Source organism: Lichenostomus cassidix, chromosome 3 (assembly GCF_008360975.1).
Source record: "Lichenostomus cassidix isolate B80296 chromosome 3, HeHo_3.0, whole genome shotgun sequence".
Classification (NCBI taxonomy): domain Eukaryota; kingdom Metazoa; phylum Chordata; class Aves; order Passeriformes; family Meliphagidae; genus Lichenostomus; species Lichenostomus cassidix.
Genome location: NC_139483.1, coordinates 29,731,931 through 29,750,231, shown reverse-complemented (window position 1 = coordinate 29,750,231; position 18,301 = coordinate 29,731,931). Strand labels below are relative to the sequence as shown.

Here is an 18,301-nt window from a genome sequence, read left to right as displayed (position 1 = left end):
TGTGGACTAGGGAAGACCAGTTCAGAAAAACCATGTATCATATTGAAGAGCAATTTGTGAATGCAAAAAGACAGAATTAATCAAACTAATTCATTAGTTAAGCATAATTTGCTAAGCTCTCATGGGCAAAGGGAAGAAGTCCCAATAGCGGCACTGGAAACTGTTAGCCTAGCTAAGGGAGAAACCCTATCCCATGGCTACCAGCCATTTCCACTGAACCCACCTGACCCATCAGTGCTGTGCCAAGCTTCCTGGGATCTTCCCTTACAACACAGGTGGAGCAGACCTTGTTCTAGCAGCATCCCCTGCGACAGATTGCTAGGGATGAAAAGAGAGATGGTTCATTCTGCTGTCAGCTGCAGTGACTGATGGTGTGTCCCATTTCTAGGCAGCAGAGAGCACAGCTCAGGCAAGATCCTGCTGTCTTCACTCCCAAATGCCTGTGGCAAAGTCGCTGCTTCACCTCCAGGTCCCACACAGCAATCTTACTAAGCTTCAAGGACTGCTTGTCCACCATGTTATTGATTAGCCAGCACTCCTTCCACCAGCATGTGGCTGACAGTCCCAAACCTCTCCTCCTCTTGCAGCCTGGAAAGGCAGTACCTCCTCTCTCTTGCTTTCCCTGGCTTTCCATCATGATGGCTGTTCAAACCATCCACCAAACACACCTCCCACTGGCACTGTTGTTTCTGCCTCCTTTTCCTCAGGGCTGAGTCCTGCCCAGCATCACGCAGGCCACTAGCACAACTGAAGGCAATTGACTTGAGAGCACAGATATAATCTGCCTATTCTCACTGCCTGAACAAAAGTTGAAATAAAAAAAAAGAGAATCAGTAGGGAGATAGGACAGAGCTGAAAAAAGACCTTTTCCCACTACGGAGGATGGCTCTGCAGGTAGATAGAATTGTGTTGATTTGACATCCCATATGACAGCAGCCTGTGATCAAACATCAAACTGGCAGACAAGGTAGGAAAAAAAAGAAGAGAGGACTAAAGAAGCTTTCTCACAGATGTGACTTATAAGCCATCCTGCAAAAAAAGGTCTGCTTTGAGATTCAGTGCTGGGCAAACACGGTAAGGCCAAGTCACTGGAGTCCCCTGTCCTAACACCAGTGAGACAGGACCAAGCCTGTCTCAAGCCTGTACCAAATGAAATGATGGACAGTAAAGGGCTGTGGTTTGTCACATCCCATGAGTATTTTGGTCCACGCAGCAACTCACGTGCAGCCAAGGCCACCAGGTGCTGCTTCAGGAAAAACTACACTCCCTTTCTGGCTGCAGTTGGCTGGGACTGTGATGTTCTAAGCAAAGGGACTCACACACCCCTGTTCTATGTGCCCTGTCTGTGTGCCACCCTGGACAGCAAACTGGGCTGTCCAATTAAGCACCTTGTCAGCGGGAGGATTTTTTGGTGGATGTGGCACCACAAACATATTCCCTTTTCCCAGGTAACATCAGGCCAGTGCACAACAGAGCACATTTTTTCCAGAGCAGGATGGGTCCCTCCCTAGCTTGCAAGCTACAACTCCACCCTTTAAGATTTCATTATCTAGTATGAAAACTAGGATAGCCCTGACTGCTTTTTAGTTAAGTCCTAAATCAGATATCACCTCCTCAGCTCTTGCAGCATCCCCCAGCTGAAAACCCCACCTCAATACTACAGTGGGAAAACACATAGGCTGGGGCCAGTGGGGTCACAGTTCCCCAGAGAGCCTTGGGATGAGGGCTATGGACCCAACCTGGTCTGCAGCGGTTGCCTTGGCAATGACAGTGTTGTGCTGCAGAGACAGCAAAATGTCAGCCCCTTTGTAAAGCGAGTTTGGCCACCCTGAACTCTGCCTTGTGCAGAGCTGCCTCCTTGCTAAGCCTTTGGTGTCCCTCAGCTCTGAGGTGCAGCCCCCAGGCAACTCCCCAAGGTGCCAGCTGCTCCATTTCCCAAGAATCTTTGCCTGAAGCACGGTTCCATGTGCAAAAGAAAAGGAGTTTTGTTCACCTCCCAGGGCCCATGGCTGGGCTGCTGCAAGAGCCACCACCTGCTCAAGCACATCACCTTTCTGCAGTCACAGCCTTTTCTAACCCGGGACCCAAAGGCATTCCCAAGCAAACATTTACAAGAAAGTGTGGGCAGGTTCCAGCTGGTTCTTCCTCCCTTTTGAGTAATAGCACCCCTGCTCAGCACAGAAAGAGCGGGAGAGACCCTCCTTGGAGGGGCGGCTGGCTCCGAGAGCTAATGAAGCCAAAGACAGACAGCAGTAGACAGACACTGCTGAAGTGGGCTCAGAGGAGAGAAAAAGAACAACTCAGAGGCAGAAATTAAGTGATACAGATCCATAGTCCATGGGCCCTGGCATAAAACCTCTCCCGCTGTGTTGGGATGGCCATCAGCAGAGTTAACCTTCCACTCTAATCACAGTCATTAAATTCCTGCTAACGCCCCTGTCCCGTGTCTGTCCAAACAGCTCTGTTATCTGTCACCTCCCCACATGGTGTGCAGGCTCCCCACTGCCACAGCTCTCATTAATGCTGCTCTGGCTGGCTGATGAGGCAAGTGGCAGCCGGCTCCCAAGCCCAGATGAGTTTTGTAGACAGCAGGGAATGTTTATCCAACATGGAGGAGATGAAAGTACAAACAAAGAGAGACCATACAATTACTCAGGCGTTGCACAGGGCCAGTCTCATTAAAGACAGTCTCCCTGACAGGAATTAATCTGAAGTGACAACCCAGTGAGCTAATTTAGCAAATGGGTCTGGGGCCTGGCCCAGTGCAAATTTCAGGGGTCTGGCTGGCAGGTAGACTGAGCCTGCTCTGAGGAGGGAAAAGGCAGGAATATGTAAAGCTGACCCAGTTCTGGCCCGAGCCTGTGTATGAGAAGGTACAGAGGAGCAGCCTCAGGTCACCTTGAGGGGAACAATGAAGATTAAACTTTCCCACTGCACCAATAGCTTCTCCTTCCTCTTTCTCTTGCAGCCTCAGGCCACGGATGGGTTCCAGCTCATTAAGTGCACAGTTATTCTGCCACTATCCCCCATAACCATAACCACCAGCCCAACTCAGATCATTCCTCCATGATGCAACCTGCTTGCAGTGTTAGATGGCTTTTCATTTCTCTTTAATGTTAGAGCAGAGCCCTGGGACGAGTATAAAATACACAGAGAGAAACAAGCAACTTAAAAGGCTTTTTATTTTTTAAGCAAAGATCTGGTTTGGGGAGGCTGCTTTGAATCCCCAAGCAATGAAAAGCATTTTCAGTTGGAGTGCAGTACTTCAGTGCCTTTTCTACACTGCAAGAATACATGGAAGAAAAAAAGCTGACCAAACAAATCGCCCAAAAGCCTCATGGCATCTGCCCACAACCAAACGATCCAAGGCTGTGACCTCAGTGAAGTCCCTGGCTAAGGTGAAGTAAGGTGGTTGACATTAGGATCAGTTGCCTTGCAGCAAGAAAGGAAAAACCTCCCGAGCTGTCAGGACAGATGGCTACGAGGCCCCTGCTGCTCTTCACTGGGCATGTTCTCCCCTCTGAATTGTCGCTGAACAATGCCACTGCCTAAGCCCACCTGTACAATACCCTCCAGGAAACAACAGCCTGTTTGCCGAGACATAGAGCAGAGGCTTTGCAAGAAGCTTGCCCCAGGTTGCCATCATACACGCTTTCCTGGGTCAGTGGCTCCAAGCTGTCAAGCTGCATATATGGTTTTAATCGCAAGTTAGTTCTTATTCTGCTGGAACTGGCGCATCTGTTGCGCTGCTCAGCCTGCTCTGCAGCACTGGGAACAATCAACCCTGGTGGAAGTGCATCTGCCCATCTTGCTGGGAGCCCCCATGCATTGCTTAGGAAACCAAATTCCCCCAGACTGCTTGCAATCCCCTCGGTAACGCCCTAGGAAGCTGCCGTACATGACGAATTGGAGGAGGCATGGTACCAGCCAATTAATAAGCAGCACTTTGACTCCCACCCAGCCCCATTTTCAGCAGCTGCAGCAAGCAAATTTAAATCAAGGGTTCCCAGGTGCCTTGCAAAGCATCCTGTTACTTGGGGATCTTCACATTACATATGCCAAGAGCTCCTTAAGCAAACCACAGAGTGTGAAATGAAAACCAGCAAACCAAATTGCAACCAGTGGGCATTCCAGATGGTTGAGTTTTGGATTCCACCTCAGCAAGAGTTAATTCTCCTCTTTCCATCCCCTCTTCCTCCTGACAGCTCCTCACCACTCAAAGACTGCAGGCTGCTGCTGCCACATTCATTCATCCTTGAGGTGTTGAAGAGCCCCTGCCATGCCCACTGAGGCTGCAGAGCTCCTGGGACTGGGGGAGAAGGTGGGCTGGCTGGCTGGGTGAGCTCTCACCAGCTTGATGTTGGCAACAAATCAGTTACCTCTGGCCATGTGTAAGGCCCGTTTTACCTAAGGAGAATATTCAATCCCAGCTCTCTAGGAGTATTTTTGTGCCACCACAGCTAGTGCCTGGAAAGCCAGTGTATCCAGAGGAGAGTGTGTAGGCAAACAGCAGCTCCACATTCAGGCAAACAAATCCCCTTTCTTAAGAGCCTTCCAGTCAGCAACACTTTTAAGCTTTTGAGCTTTTCTCAGTTATATTCACTGAGGTCACTATGTTTTGCAGTCCAACAATGGAACGGAAGGACGCAAAGCTTAGCCCAGGTGCCCCAGCACAGAGAAGAAGGTGGGATAAACCAGCAGAATCTGCAGGACATTTGAGAAGGTGATGGAGCAAGGGAATGAGTAAAAGGTCAGGAGTGTCACAAGGCTGCTTGGAGCCCAAGTGAGACATCATAATGAGAACGCCATGAAGGCAGCACATGAATACAGGGAAGCAGGAGACTGGATTTGAGAGGGGATGTGATCCTCTGAAGCAAGGAAATGAAAAGGGCTCAGTAAAACCGCAGTATGGCACATGGAGGTGGAGACCTCACCACGAAATGCGAGTGTTTTCATTGGAGAAAGGCCAGGAGGAGGCAAGACCATGAAAGCCTATTCTAGTGTGTCCTAGTTTCAGCCAGGACAAGATTAATTTTTTACAGTAGTACCACAAAATTGTTTCCTGCTTGTGCTTAACAGAAGTGGGAACAAAACTCCCCTGCCTCCTCCTCTCTCTGCCTTCCCTTATTCAGTTCCAGGCTACCACGATGACACCTGTAGCCATTTCTAAGAGCCTTCCCATACATGACTGGGCTACAGCAGGACCTTGGGATTGTGCTCCTTAAAACACAGCTCTCAACAGCCACAACTACGTGGTGGTGATGCTGCAAAACACTAACAACAGGAACCAATGGGGTACAAACAAAAATGGGGGTGTGTGTTTAATTTGCAAGGCACTCATCTCCCTTCATGTCCTAACTTAAAGCAGAAAAGTGATTTTTCCTTTTCTTGATCCCTTTCAGTAGGAGCTCAATGAAGAATAGAACCAAGATTACTTTTAGACACTGTGCAAAGAGAAAAAACCCTTAACTTACTGGAGAAGGATAAAACCCACAAATTTGTTCATTGAGTTGCAGTGCTGATAATAGCAAAAGTTGGCTCAGAGGGAAGATCTACTATGACAAACTGCCTTCATTATTAGAGGCTCCCCCGTGTCCTGTATTATTATTAAGTACTGACAACGTGCTCCACACAGCATGAGTAACAAACAAAGGCTGTCCCACCCCAGAGAGCTCACAATCAAACGGAGACATAAAACTGGAGCCTACTGTGCAGAACTAGAGGAAAGAGACACTTGAATCTTTTTAATTATTTTGTTTTCTACCTACAGTAAACAAACTTTTCCTTGCAAAATTCATTTGCTTCCAAGCTACCACTGAATGGCAAGAACCACCAATTTTAAGTGTCCCCATTTTTCAAAAATGTTGAATGCAGGTGCTTTGCTGGGTGTGGATGAAAGTACCTGGCAATCCTGCTAAGATAACGTGCTCTTTAAAAACATCAAACTCTTTTCCCTAATCTTCTACAATCAGTGATGTCTTCAGATTTCACTCAGTTCTTATCCCAGCCCCCACCCCCAGTATGATTTCTCTTCAAACTCAGAAACCTCGAAACCCACTTCTCTTCCCCTGCAGAGTTCATATAGTCCAAATAGCTTAGATACTGTGACAGGATGAAAGCCCTTCTGCAACACAAACAGCTGCTGCTGACTTTTTCCTGCAGTTCCTGCCTGGAGAGCTCTTCAGCTCATTCCCTTTTTTCCATACAAGTGAGGAGGATGGAATTCCACCTGTTTGAATCTTCGGCCTATAAAATCTACAACACCTACTAATGACTATAAGGCATTGTTCCCATTAAAACCCCATTCCAAACAGCCCAGCTGGGGCTGCAGGGCTTTGAAAGACCTCAACTGTACCCAGCCCCAGAGGTAAAAATCAACACTGAGCTGTGCACTTGGCATGTCTCTTCCATTCAGTGGGGAAGGTGCAAGACCATCAGGATCTGCCAATTTCATCACTTTCAGATCTAAATCAGCAAGGAGACATTGATGTCCCTGCCTCCTGAAAGGCTGTCTTCCCAAGGCCATATGCTGGGACTCCAGAAGAGCAGACCTTACCTGACGGACTTCCAGGCGGTACTTGAGGATGGGATCCACAGCATCAGGCTCCTTCTGGGTCCACTGCAAGACGTAAGAGTAATTCTTGGATTGCTTCTGGCTCAAGGTGGGGTTGGGAGTGTCATAGTAAAACTCTGGGCTATAAGCTTTTGCTGGAGGCGAAAAAAAGAGAAGAAAGAGGGAGGAAAGTAAAAGAGTGGGATCAAGGGGACCAAAATTACAAAGAGACGTGGTGAGAGTGAAAGAGCTCCATTCACCCAGCTTACCTACCTGCCTCTAACATGATGGACACCTTTACTGTTGCACTGATGTGCTGCCATTTTTCTGTGAATCACTACTGCTTTCACAGCCTAAATTGTTGGGAGGATTAGCAGCCTTGCAACACCAGTGGGACATGACCAGCACCTGAGAAGGTGGGAACAACTTCAGTTCTCCAGCTGGAACCATCTCTAATATTTTCTCCCTTGCTTTGTAGTTTAGCTTGAAGTAACAGCTTTAAACTGGCATTTCTCCCGTTTCATCTGCTGCTTTACAGAGACTCCTGCTAACAAACCCTGAGGAAAGATCATTTGGCCAGTAGGTCATAGGAAAAGTGTTATTTATCACACAGGGACCATGGCATTAAAAAGGAGACCTTGCTCCTTCTGCATCTCCCCTGCCTCAGCAACACAGTGCTCCAGCCTCTTTGTAAAACAACAGTCAACTCAGCAGCAAAGGGGACGCTGACCTCAGCCTGGGTAAAAGCAGCAGGAGCTTTGGCAGGGGCGGAGATGTCTTTTCTAAACTTTCGTCTCTCCTTAAAAACAAAGTGCAGCAAGAGAAGGGAAACACTAGAGAAAAGATGTACCAGAGGGAAAACGAGCAGTTCAGAGAAGGGACTTCCCACCATTTCCCCAGCAGCTGCTGTCCTGAACCACTACCAAACAGAATTTGAAGGCTCCTGCCATGCAGCCCAGAAGTTGGGGGATTAATGCACAGAGCTCACAGGCAACTTGAGGTCTTACCTAAAATTGGTGTTGCCCTATTTGAAATTACAATCATTTCACCCAGTGAACTTCAATTTTTTGGCAGGTCCTGTCCTGAGCCAGGCAGGAGTTGGACCTGAATGAAATCTCAAGTGTCTGAGTTCAGGTCCAGTCAGAATCAGTAGAGACCAGAAAGATGCCTGGGCAGCAAGGCATGCTGGAGAGCAGAACAGGCATAAACAGAATCTCCCCAGGATGTCTGCTGCACCTTTCCACTTGAATCACAGGCCCTGACATTCTGTGTGGTTATAATTAGGCTCGACAGGATTCAATGTTTATTTTTTATGAACTCGGATAATATTGATATTTATTTCCAAGTCCTTTCTCTCTTATTATTTTTATTGACTTGAATTTTTGCACAAGCAAGAAGTTCAGAATCACCTCAGAGACTAATTGTTGCTTATTCAACTTGTATTGACTGTGGAAGTCAAGCTTCATAATGGATTTTGAAATAAAATCACAACTGATTATAATCATCATCTTGCATGATATTAATTCTTTATTAATTGACTCCAAGATGGAAATAGAAGCTAGGAAAAAAAAAAAAAGCTTTTTGATAGAAATGCTGTACATCAATGTACTTTCAGACCTTCTGTCTGGAAACTTTTACCATTGCAGGAAAGTTTTATCTTTTGCTTACTGCTGATGGGAAGAGCTGAAGGTTATTGACTTCTGTGTTTCAGGCTCTTCTGTGCTTGTGGATAGTGAGGGAACAGATGATAAACAGTATGGGCTGCCCTGATAAATTCCTCAAGATGAATGGGTTAGATGTCTCATTACCCTTCCAAAATATCTTGGAAAGCTAATCACCCATCCATAGAAGAAAATAATCCCATTCTGGTCAGATATATGTACTGTATTTTCAGTATACCTGAACACCCCTCAGTCACAAATGAGTCACTGTCTTCCTGTCACATAGGAAGGTTTATGGTCTTTTTTTCCACAGAGAAGAAACAGAAACAAAAAGAGACCATGCCATTCTCCCTGCTCAAATAGCAAGGCTGTGGCTGATGTGAATTAAAACTCCAGGAATCCAAGTAAAGCAGTCTAGTCACTGGGAATATTTTTCAGGTTGCTCTACAGGCTCAGAAGGTCTAATTAATTTGTAACTGTCCAGGACACAGGCAGAGATGTCGAATTGAACAGCTACCATCAGATATGAATGTCTTGGAAAAGGAGAAGGGATGCAGGAAAAAAAAAGGCTTGCTGCTTTCCTGATCAGTGCTCTCTAGGGATGAATCCTGCTTTCTGCTGAGGGGATCTTATCTCAGGCACAGCATGACACACTGGGTGCCAATATGTATTCTTTACTGCCACCAGTGCAAAATTCCTGGGAGCATTCCCAGGCTTGACAGAGACAGTTTTCTGTGATGGCTCATAGAGGGATATAGTTTGCTACCACTTTGTGACCTGAGAGTTACAAGCACAAGAAAAAGGTAGAGAGAGTAGAGAGGGCCAAAGCTCTCAAGCAAAATCCACTGCCAGACAAATGCCAAGAAATCTCAAGGGGTGAGAGCAAGGTCCTGAAAAGGAACTCAAATAGTAGAATAAAATTGGGTTCCTCCATTTCTGCAAGCATCTCAGAGTCACAGCATACTTGAGCTTTTCCAAACCACAGGAAAAACCTGCTTCAAAATCAGGCCTCTCTGGATGTTATTCATTCTCATTTTTTCAAACCTGTCTTGAAAAGTATTATAAATTGGCCCTGGACTCAAACCCCAGTATTTGGGCTGAATTTATTGCTTATTAAGGCAACTTCATGGGAGAGCTTTTCTAGAGATTCGTGCCCAAGTCGGTTCTGGGGTCATGGGAAAAGCAGATTTAATGATCAGCTGGAAAGGCCAGGTCAGATATGCAGTTTTAGATGCTATAACTCTGTCATCCCTCTTTGCAATTGCAGGTACTGAAGAGGAGTCCTGTTACCGTGGATAATGGATTCACAGGAAACTGTGAGCAGCAAATCCACTGAGTACCAGTGTCCATTCCCAGCTCATGTTTTTTTCTAGAAAGCATCATCAGACACAGACAGACAGGAGTCATAGGGAAAGCACAGGAATACATAATATGGTTTTTGTTTATTTCTTTGATTTTAAAGGGGGAATTAGATGGTTTGGAGCCTGTTGGAGGGATGTACAGAGCTTTTCACTTCCTCCTTGTCAATACTGATCGACAATACAGCTTGCCCAAGCTTGAAAGCTGATGGCAGCCTTGAGTTTAACTCCTGTAAGTGGTCAAACACTGCTAAAATGTACCAGTGGCTAGCACTTAATTGCTCCAGGTCCATCTGCCTGAATGATGGAGACAGATCTCCCTGCCGGCTGATGGAAAACCATTCCTCTGGAACAGAATGCTGTGAACAGAGGAGACAGTAGAGGCACTGTATGGGCACCAGTTTATGAGAAGCAAGCTGCCCATGACCCCATCCAACAGCTTGCTCTGATGTGCACTTTGTTACTCACCAGACACCTGGAAGAGGCAGGTGGAGACTCCCACATCGTTGGAAATGCTGCACTCGTAGTTCCCACTGGTCTCCCGGCTGACGCTGTCCACCTTGAGTTCCGAGTAGTCCTGTTGCTCTGCCAGGGGCTGCGCCAGGAGGCTCCCGTTGAAGCGCCAGACAGAGGTGGCCACCTTCATGGGGCTGCCCTTGAGCATGGTGCAGCGCAGGGTGACACTGTGCCCCATGCCCTGCCGTACGTCCTGGAAGGCTGGCTCCACCACGGGCGGGACTGGAGAGCCAACAGAGCAACAGACAGGGATGGCATCAGGGAACAGCTGCCTCTCTCAGCACGGTCACCCCGAACGCCTCTGACCAGACAGGTACCTATGGTTTCCAAAGGGATGGAGCCAGGATCCATCACACCAAAAGCAACAGTCATCTGACATGCCCTTCTGACTGGGCTGAGGCCACATCCTACCTCCCTCCCATTTCTGAGGTAGGGGTAACCTGTAGCAAGTACTCATCCCACACTGAGCACTGCTTGGAGGAGCTACCAAGCCCTGCTCTCTCATGTGAGAAGTGCAACACCAGCAGCTGGATCACAGCTTGAATTCAATCCTCACATCTAACCAGAATAACTGGTCCTCTTACACAGTATAAAATGCACTCCTTGAGAGGGGAGGTAAGTTCCCAAGCAGTAATGTTCTTCTTGTCAGTGTCTGGCAGGGTTATCAAGGATGCTATGTTTAGATGGAGGGATATGCACTGGCTCTCCCCATAGACCTTGAAGGGGTTTTAGAGGGCCTCTCCCAAATACATCAATACAACACAGCAGGGACTGGCTACAGCAACTTTGGGTCCTATTTTTATCTCTGGCAACAATTGCCCAATACTGGGAGGTGAATCACATCTATCCATGCCAGCTTTTCTGCCAGTAGTGTGAGAATGGGAATGGTGATGTGTGTTCACCTCCTTAGCAAAGGGAGACTACTATGTCTTTAGCACCTGTAAAAATTTACAGGAACCTCACAATTTGGGCATGGTTGAGGCAGAGCAAGGAGAAAGTCTGGATTGATACTGTTTAAGTTATTCCTTATTTAATGCAATGACAGAGGACTTCAATCTCCACAGCCATCTGATGAACATGTTTCACTCGCAGTAAACTCTTAATTAAAACACTACAGCATGGGGATAACAAGAAGCTCTCCATCTCAAATGAGAAAAGCTTCCTGAACACAAAACAGCTGTTAGCCGGAATGGAAAAGAGGTAGAACTGATTTACAGCAGCTTCAGCACAATCACAACCGACCTTCTCCAGGTTCAAAGCACCTTCTCTTCCACAGACAGTTTTCATGCACTGCAGATGTACAGAGCACCTGCCTCCTCTAAGCGTGCACAGAGCTTCCAAGCACAGCCAGACCCCAAAACCTGCAACACTCAGCATCTGCAGAGCCACAGACACAGCTCCACCAACAACTACAGGTCACTCAGCATCCCTGCTGCCCTGAACATAGCCATGCTGGAAAGGGCTCCAGCACACCAGTCTCTTTTCTCCCATAGCCTGACCCCAACAAGACTCACCAACAGCTCTGTGACACTAGTGACATCCCCATCTTCACCACAGATGAAGGTGGCACATGTATGGTCCCATAGGTGGGCATGCCGTGTCCCTTCTCCCAGGGGCACAAATGCATATGTGGGTATGCAGTGTGCAGTCATCCCCATCATCCCCTCCACGTGGCAGCCTTTGTTTGACGTGGCTAATTGTTTTCAAGGTACCTTGTTCTCAGCTCTGTCTCTGGACCTTGCTGCACTTAGGTGGATTAACAGCAGCCCTTGCCTGAGCTGCCACTGCTGTGCTGAGTGGCATGGTCAGCTCATTACAGATGGCTTTCCTGGAGATGTGTCTCTGCCAGTGCTCCAAGTGCTGACTTGCCTTTGGCTCACACGTCTCCCACCTCACAGTGAGAATAATGTGAGAAGTTGTTTGATTAGACCTAGTGCCATGAATGTGTCATCTCCATCCCTAGCTGCTATCCCGTTTCTTCAGTCACATCTGCTCCTTAATTGAAGCCAGTGGGGTCTCACATTGTAATCTAGGCCGGCTGGTGATATAGGGAAAAGAAAAAAGAGAGAAAAAAGATGGCTCAAAAAAAAAGGCACAGCCACTTCAGATGTACTCAGAGGAGTCTATCTCCTGAGAAGGAGAGAGCGGGGTGAGAGAGCAGCTTCCCTCACTGCACCTAGCTGTGCTGGCTGTGGGGCTGGGATAGAGGACAAGGTCTGAAACTGGCAAAGTGCTGACTGCAAGGACACATGCTGCAAGGAAAGTGCCCTCCTGGGCCTCACTGAGGGAGAGTCTGCGGCTGGTAAAGGGCCACAGAGGAACAGGGATGCTCCAGATGCTTCCTTATGCCACTGAAACAGCAGGGCAGACAAGGATGCAGAAGATATTTAATCTTCTTCAGCTGGAAAATGGAATTTACTTGATTTGCACTGGGACAGGCTCTGGGCCTATGTTATCATCTTGCAAAGGCAATATCTGAAAGTGCCTGTCAATTAAAAATTGATTACATTTTCTCCTCTTGTCTCTGACATGAGGAAACACCCAATGAGCATTAACTCTGCACGTAGTCCTGGAGCTCCTGGGTTTTCTGGACAGAGAGCTGAAGCAGGTTCTCCCATCACTACAAAGCATAGAGAACTACATCAGGAGTCAGCTATTCCCCAAGATTCCCATGGATATGAAAACAAAGGAAGGTCAACAGCAATTACAGAGACAGACATCAGCTCTGGCCTTCAGTGCCGACTGGGGAGTTCACAGTTGTTCAAGGAGGTTACACACAAAAGGCAGACTCAGCACAAAGGCAGGGATTCAGTCTGTAAAACCTCACTGCTAACAAAACAGTCTTTTCTGTTTCTGCTCTTTTTCCCTGGCTTAAAGGCAAAAGAAAGCTTGTTTAAATGAGCTGGTGCTCCTACTCCCCAGAACAAGGAACTAAACAGCTCCAGTACACCTGAGATGGGGACTATCTTGGAGGAGAAACCTTCAGCATGAGTCCTGCACAGACACCTTTAGGGAGCTGCAGGAATGATTTTCAAGATGCCTCTTACAGTCACAGGGAAGCAGCATTCCTGCTGGCTGTGAGGAAGCAGTATTTGGCTATTCTGGCTTGCTAAGCTGCCATGACGCTCGTTAAGTTTTTAGCCCAGTTCCAAAGGTGAATCCTCAACCAGATGCTCCTCAAACGCCTTTCTGTATCTCCCTTGAACTACAGCACCTGTAGCAGAAGTGCTCTTTAAAGCAGCCTCCACGTTGCAGGCAGCAAGTTGCTACACTTCCAGGAGGTAAAAAACCTCTGTGCACATACAGAGCTTCAGGATCTCTTGGCAAGAAACACAGCAAACAAATATAGACAATTACTGTTCTCTCTCAGCACACAGCTTAGCTCTAGAAGAGCTCGCTGGCAAGAGCAGTGATGAAAGGGGTAAAGAGGCAAAGTCGAAGTGAGGCTCCTCCAGCAACCTTGTTAAGATGTGGCTGCTGTGAAACACAAGGCAGGGCAGCCTGCCTTCGCAGCAGAATTAGCTAGTTAGGAGCAATTCCAATCAGCCAAACACAGGCAACCTACTCCAGCGTGCCAGGCACCCTAAAGCAAAGCTGGGCTGCAGGCAGCTCTCTTGCTGTGAGCCAGAGCAGATGCTCAGCACCGAAGGGCTGCTAAGCTAACACTGCTCACAGTGATGAAGGGCAGCAGTGAGAAAAGTACAACAAAGAAATGTCAAGCACCAAGGACTGTTGCTTTGTGTTCCAATAGCCTCTTATTTTCTTGGTTTCACTGGAAATAACAGGAACTGAAATGCTCATCGTGCTAGGTGAGTGAGAAGTGCACTGCCTTCTCACAGTTGAGAATTATGGTCAGTTCGGTTTAAGTCTGTTTCAATTTTAGTCTTGAGCAAGGGACAAAGGTTCTTCCTTACAAGAGCCAAAGAGCCTTCTGGAGAGACCAGAGTCTCTCCTTTGTGCTGTTACTCTCCTGTCCAGCTCTTGGGCACAGCTCAAGAAGGGATACTTGGCCATCACTGCAGTACTGTCAGATTGTTGCAGGTTCCCATCAAATTCAGATACCTCCAGAAGGCAAAGATGTTTCTTTCACCAGTGATGAAGTCAGAGCATCCCAGGATAGCAGAGATGCACTATGAAGTTTTTTTTACTTCTGGGGTAAATAAAGAAAACAAAATTCCCTGAATTAGAAAATGGCAATGTTGTTGTGAAGCTGCTCAACCTGGTATGGATGAAAGGCAAAGAAAGGTTCCTATGGGAGTGAACTGATGCACAGAAATCAGTGACAAAGATGAACCAGCTTCTGCAGAACAGGGGACCACTGAGTGAACAGACCTCACAAGAGTTGTTCAGGCAATAATTGAGAAGGTTGAATATCCTAGACATCACAGGACAAGGCTATTACACAAGACACATGCAAATTCTGCTTCCTCACTGCAGTTTGATAACTGTGAACAGCATAACCTGATCAAATCCCAAATTCTGGTTTGTTTTAGAAGGGTTGTCAGAGCTAGGGAGCTCTCTCATAACCTGCTTTCTGACTCACTAACAGTTTGGTACCCCTTGTAGCCATGTTCAGCTGACAACAGCCATCTCTGTAGGTGAGCTGCCAGCATTGTACTACTGGTCTGTACAGCTGCCATGGGCTGCTCCACTCTTATTTTGCTACAGGAATTTACTTCCCACAATGCTTCCTCTGCTGCAAAGAGCACCACAGCACAGTAATGCCCACGGGAAAAAAAGAGGCACAAAGAGAACGACACCCTAATCAAGGTCACACACACACAGATCAGACAGAAGCAGAGCAGAAGTCCTGTATCCTCACCTTCAGTATCTGGTGTCCCGAATCAGGACACCTTCCATATCAGGACCCATATCCTGCTGCCTCCATCCTGAGCCCAGGCTTCCTTCTCTGTGAGAAACACCTTCTATCCTCCAGAATCAGTCTTTAAATTTTTAATTAAATCTAGAAAGTGCAGTACGTAACACAAGTGATGGAAATAGCAAGCTGTGCTAGATTAGAAAGCAGCTTAATTTCAGCAGCTCTCACCCCACCCCACTGACTGACTACCTCAAAGCTTAACCATGCATCACAGCACCAGCGGGACTCCTGCCTTTACTCTTCACCATGTTCTTTACTGAGATCTAACTGACCAGTCATTTGTAGGATGAACATTGCAAACAGCACATGGATAACCTGGTTTGAAAGACTGCACTTAGTGGTTAGTTACAATTATTAGATGAGTCTCATTATCCAAAGAAGTACATGACAACAGGAAGTAATTTCTCTCTCTGGAAAGCAAATCATCACCGGCAGCTATTAGGACTTTATGAGACCTATATGAGTCCATTCACCATCCATTTAATTTTTTAAGGGTATCCTTTTGCAGTCATACTGGATGCAGTCTTCCCTGTCTTCTCTAGACAACCAAAGCAATCTCAGCAAAGGGTGCCCTTCCTTTTCCAACCCCTGGTCCCATAATCTGGGGTAAAAAAGATAACACAGGGAGCAAATATAGTGCAACCCTTTTCTCACAGCAGGGAGAAAACTCCATGGTTTCAGCTCCAGGAGAGGCCAGAACTCTCTACCTGAACAAGCGGGAAGCTCTTCTATTGCCACAAGGCTGGAGAATCACAGCTGAGCAATTCTGCTCCTTGCAACAGCACCTACACCCCCCACCCTAGGAACACACATTAGGCACCAGCAGTTTTCCATGTGCAGACAAATATCCAACCCATATTTACAAGCCCAGTCTCACATGCTTGTTTCTGAGAGATATAAATGAGCAGTTAGAAGCAGGGAGATGGAGGAAGACTTGCTCAACCTACTTCAGCTAAGAGCCAAATCTCATTCTTTCATCTCATACGACTTTTGCCTTTGCACTTCAGTCTCACCATGTACGAAGGGATGAAATGTGTGGGTTTTGCACAGTGCTTGAAAGCCAAGTTGCAAATATTGTTATTTCAAAGAAAACAAATGTGTCTAAGTACATTTTCTGCTAGACAAATGAGTACAGGGTCTGGAGATGCAGGGCTCAGAGAATGTTTAGTTCTGTGATAGTTGACTGCTTTTAAAAGAGCAGATGAAATGTATTCACTACCAGCCTTTCTGCTTTCCTCTTCCCTGAACTTTACAAGCCAATTAGCTCAACCAGTCTTCACCTAGTTTTAATAAAGAGGGATTTACGAAAGGATTTCCTCTTCTGCTTGACGAACTGTGCAGATTAATACATGAGACCCCTTGCTCACTTTACAGAGTACTTTGAAGAAAGTCCATTCTGGATGGGAATTTCCAGACCTTTAGCCTGACAGATATGCCTCCTCAAAAAAAGATCTGTCCAGGATGTGCTGGAACGCCACTCAGATTCACTGCCCGATGAATTCACACTAACAAGACACTACAAAGGAAAATATTCTTCTGCAGTGTAAAGCCACATCATTCCCATGCCTCACTTACCTTCAAGTGCCTCGTTTCAAAAGAGTGCATTCCCCTAACTGAAAAAGATAAGTAGGAAAAGATGGTGCATGTACAGAAAACACATCCATATTTGTGTGTGAAATGCATGTTCAGCTTCCCCCCACCCACACACCATCCAGTCAGCAAAGTTGTGCACAAGAGAAATATAGAGGGTGAGAGTGGGCATTTCAGAGCTAATATCTCCAAGTATTGCCAGACCAATGGCATAACCCCAAACTTAATTGGTTTGTTGTTTGGGGTTTTTTTTGCCACAGACTAACATGAAAATACTTTCTCTAGCTCACAACCAATTTTGCTAATTATAACATGGTGAAGCAGGATGATGGCCATGGTGGATCTGCCCACCCTTCCTTCTCCTGCCCACCCACATATCCACCAGAGAGGAGCCCTCCCACGTGTAGCAGTGTCAGACCACCAACTCTTTGCTCATGTCCTGCCTGTCTTCTACAAGATAACAAGGTGTCACCTCATACCCATGCATTTGTTATTGCATGACTCTGTTTAACAAAGTGGGCTGGCAGTGACACGCCGCTCCCAATAGCATATAAATAGTTCAGATGCAAACATTCACTAGCAGTCAGCCAATGATATTCTTTCCCCAAAAGCATCCCATATGCATTAACTTTTGGCAGAGAACCAGTTATCTTACTACTCAATAATTCATAGGTGAGCTACTCAGCTGGGCAGTTCTGGGAATAAAGCAACTCACTGCCAGTGCAAACTAAGGAAAAAAGGAAAAAAAATCCAAAATCAACCCACAAAAAAAGAATTAAATAAAGTTCTTCCAAAGCAAAGAACCTATTTCTTTCTTCTTACTTCAGAGTTTATCACTATTTTTTCTTACTATCTAGCCTAATTCCCTTGCTGCAGTTTAAGCCTATGGCAAGTTGCCCCCATAGGTGTTTTCATGTCCGAGTAATCAACTCTGTACTTTCCCCAGTGCGTAAAGAAGGGAAAATAGAGGGAAAAAAGCCAATCTATGAAGTTTGTCATCCTAGGATAAGCCCCCTGCATTCCTCAGAAAGATCAGCAACAACTGGGAAAGGACTGATCACTTCCCCTCCCCAGGTTTGACATCAAACCTGGTGCTACTTGAAGCAGGACTTTAAAGCCCAAATTTATCCCATCTAACTTCATTGTTCTTCACTGAGGCACTCAGTTTAGGAATGCCACCTCCCTCCAAGGCTATTGAATGAGAGGGACATCTCCAGAGGATGATTCAGATGGTAGGAATTCCTAGCTGGCATACCAGCCTCTTTCCTGTACCTGCACAGGGAGCTTAAGGTGATGCCAGCCCTCACAGCTCTGCCAGGTGGGATGAATGCAGAGCAAAGCAAATGCACTGTAGTAGTCGGTGCCCCCCTTCCATGTGAACCTCTCCATGAACTCTCAGTGCCTTGTTGGATGAGTTGATCAGTAAGCTGTGCCTAACACACATCTGAAACCTGGGCAGTGTATCCTGCTCTTGGACAGGAGACACCTCTGGTGCTCCAACTGCTGCGTGCCACAACAGAGCTCACTCGGGAAGGAAAACAGACACCAGCCTGCACATTCCCCATAGAGAATACAGTGATAAATCTTTGGACTCCAGACAATGCCCAATCAGTGGCATCACCAGGGCTCATGTCCAGAATACGCAGCTGCCACCCACAAGGAATTGTGAGCTCTCCTTGTCTCCTATGGAGGTTCTCACCCACAACCAGAGGAGCTACCAGGCAGAGGTGGCTGCTGACTCCAA

The 18,301-nt window shown here is 46.8% G+C and overlaps 1 protein-coding gene across 2 annotated transcripts in view; it reads right to left on the bottom strand.

Moving 5' to 3' along the window:
• The window catches only part of MDGA1 (MAM domain containing glycosylphosphatidylinositol anchor 1), a 138,801-nt gene that overhangs the window by 36,694 nt on the left and 83,806 nt on the right, over positions 1-18,301 (bottom strand). For both annotated transcript variants that reach the window (XM_085055092.1, XM_085055091.1), the window contains 2 exons: positions 10,041-10,310; positions 6,557-6,708 (listed from right to left, as the gene is read on the bottom strand). In XM_085055092.1, the coding sequence (XP_084911218.1) occupies positions 6,557-6,708; positions 10,041-10,310 (422 nt within the window). The remainder of the gene's footprint in view (positions 1-6,556; positions 6,709-10,040; positions 10,311-18,301) is intronic.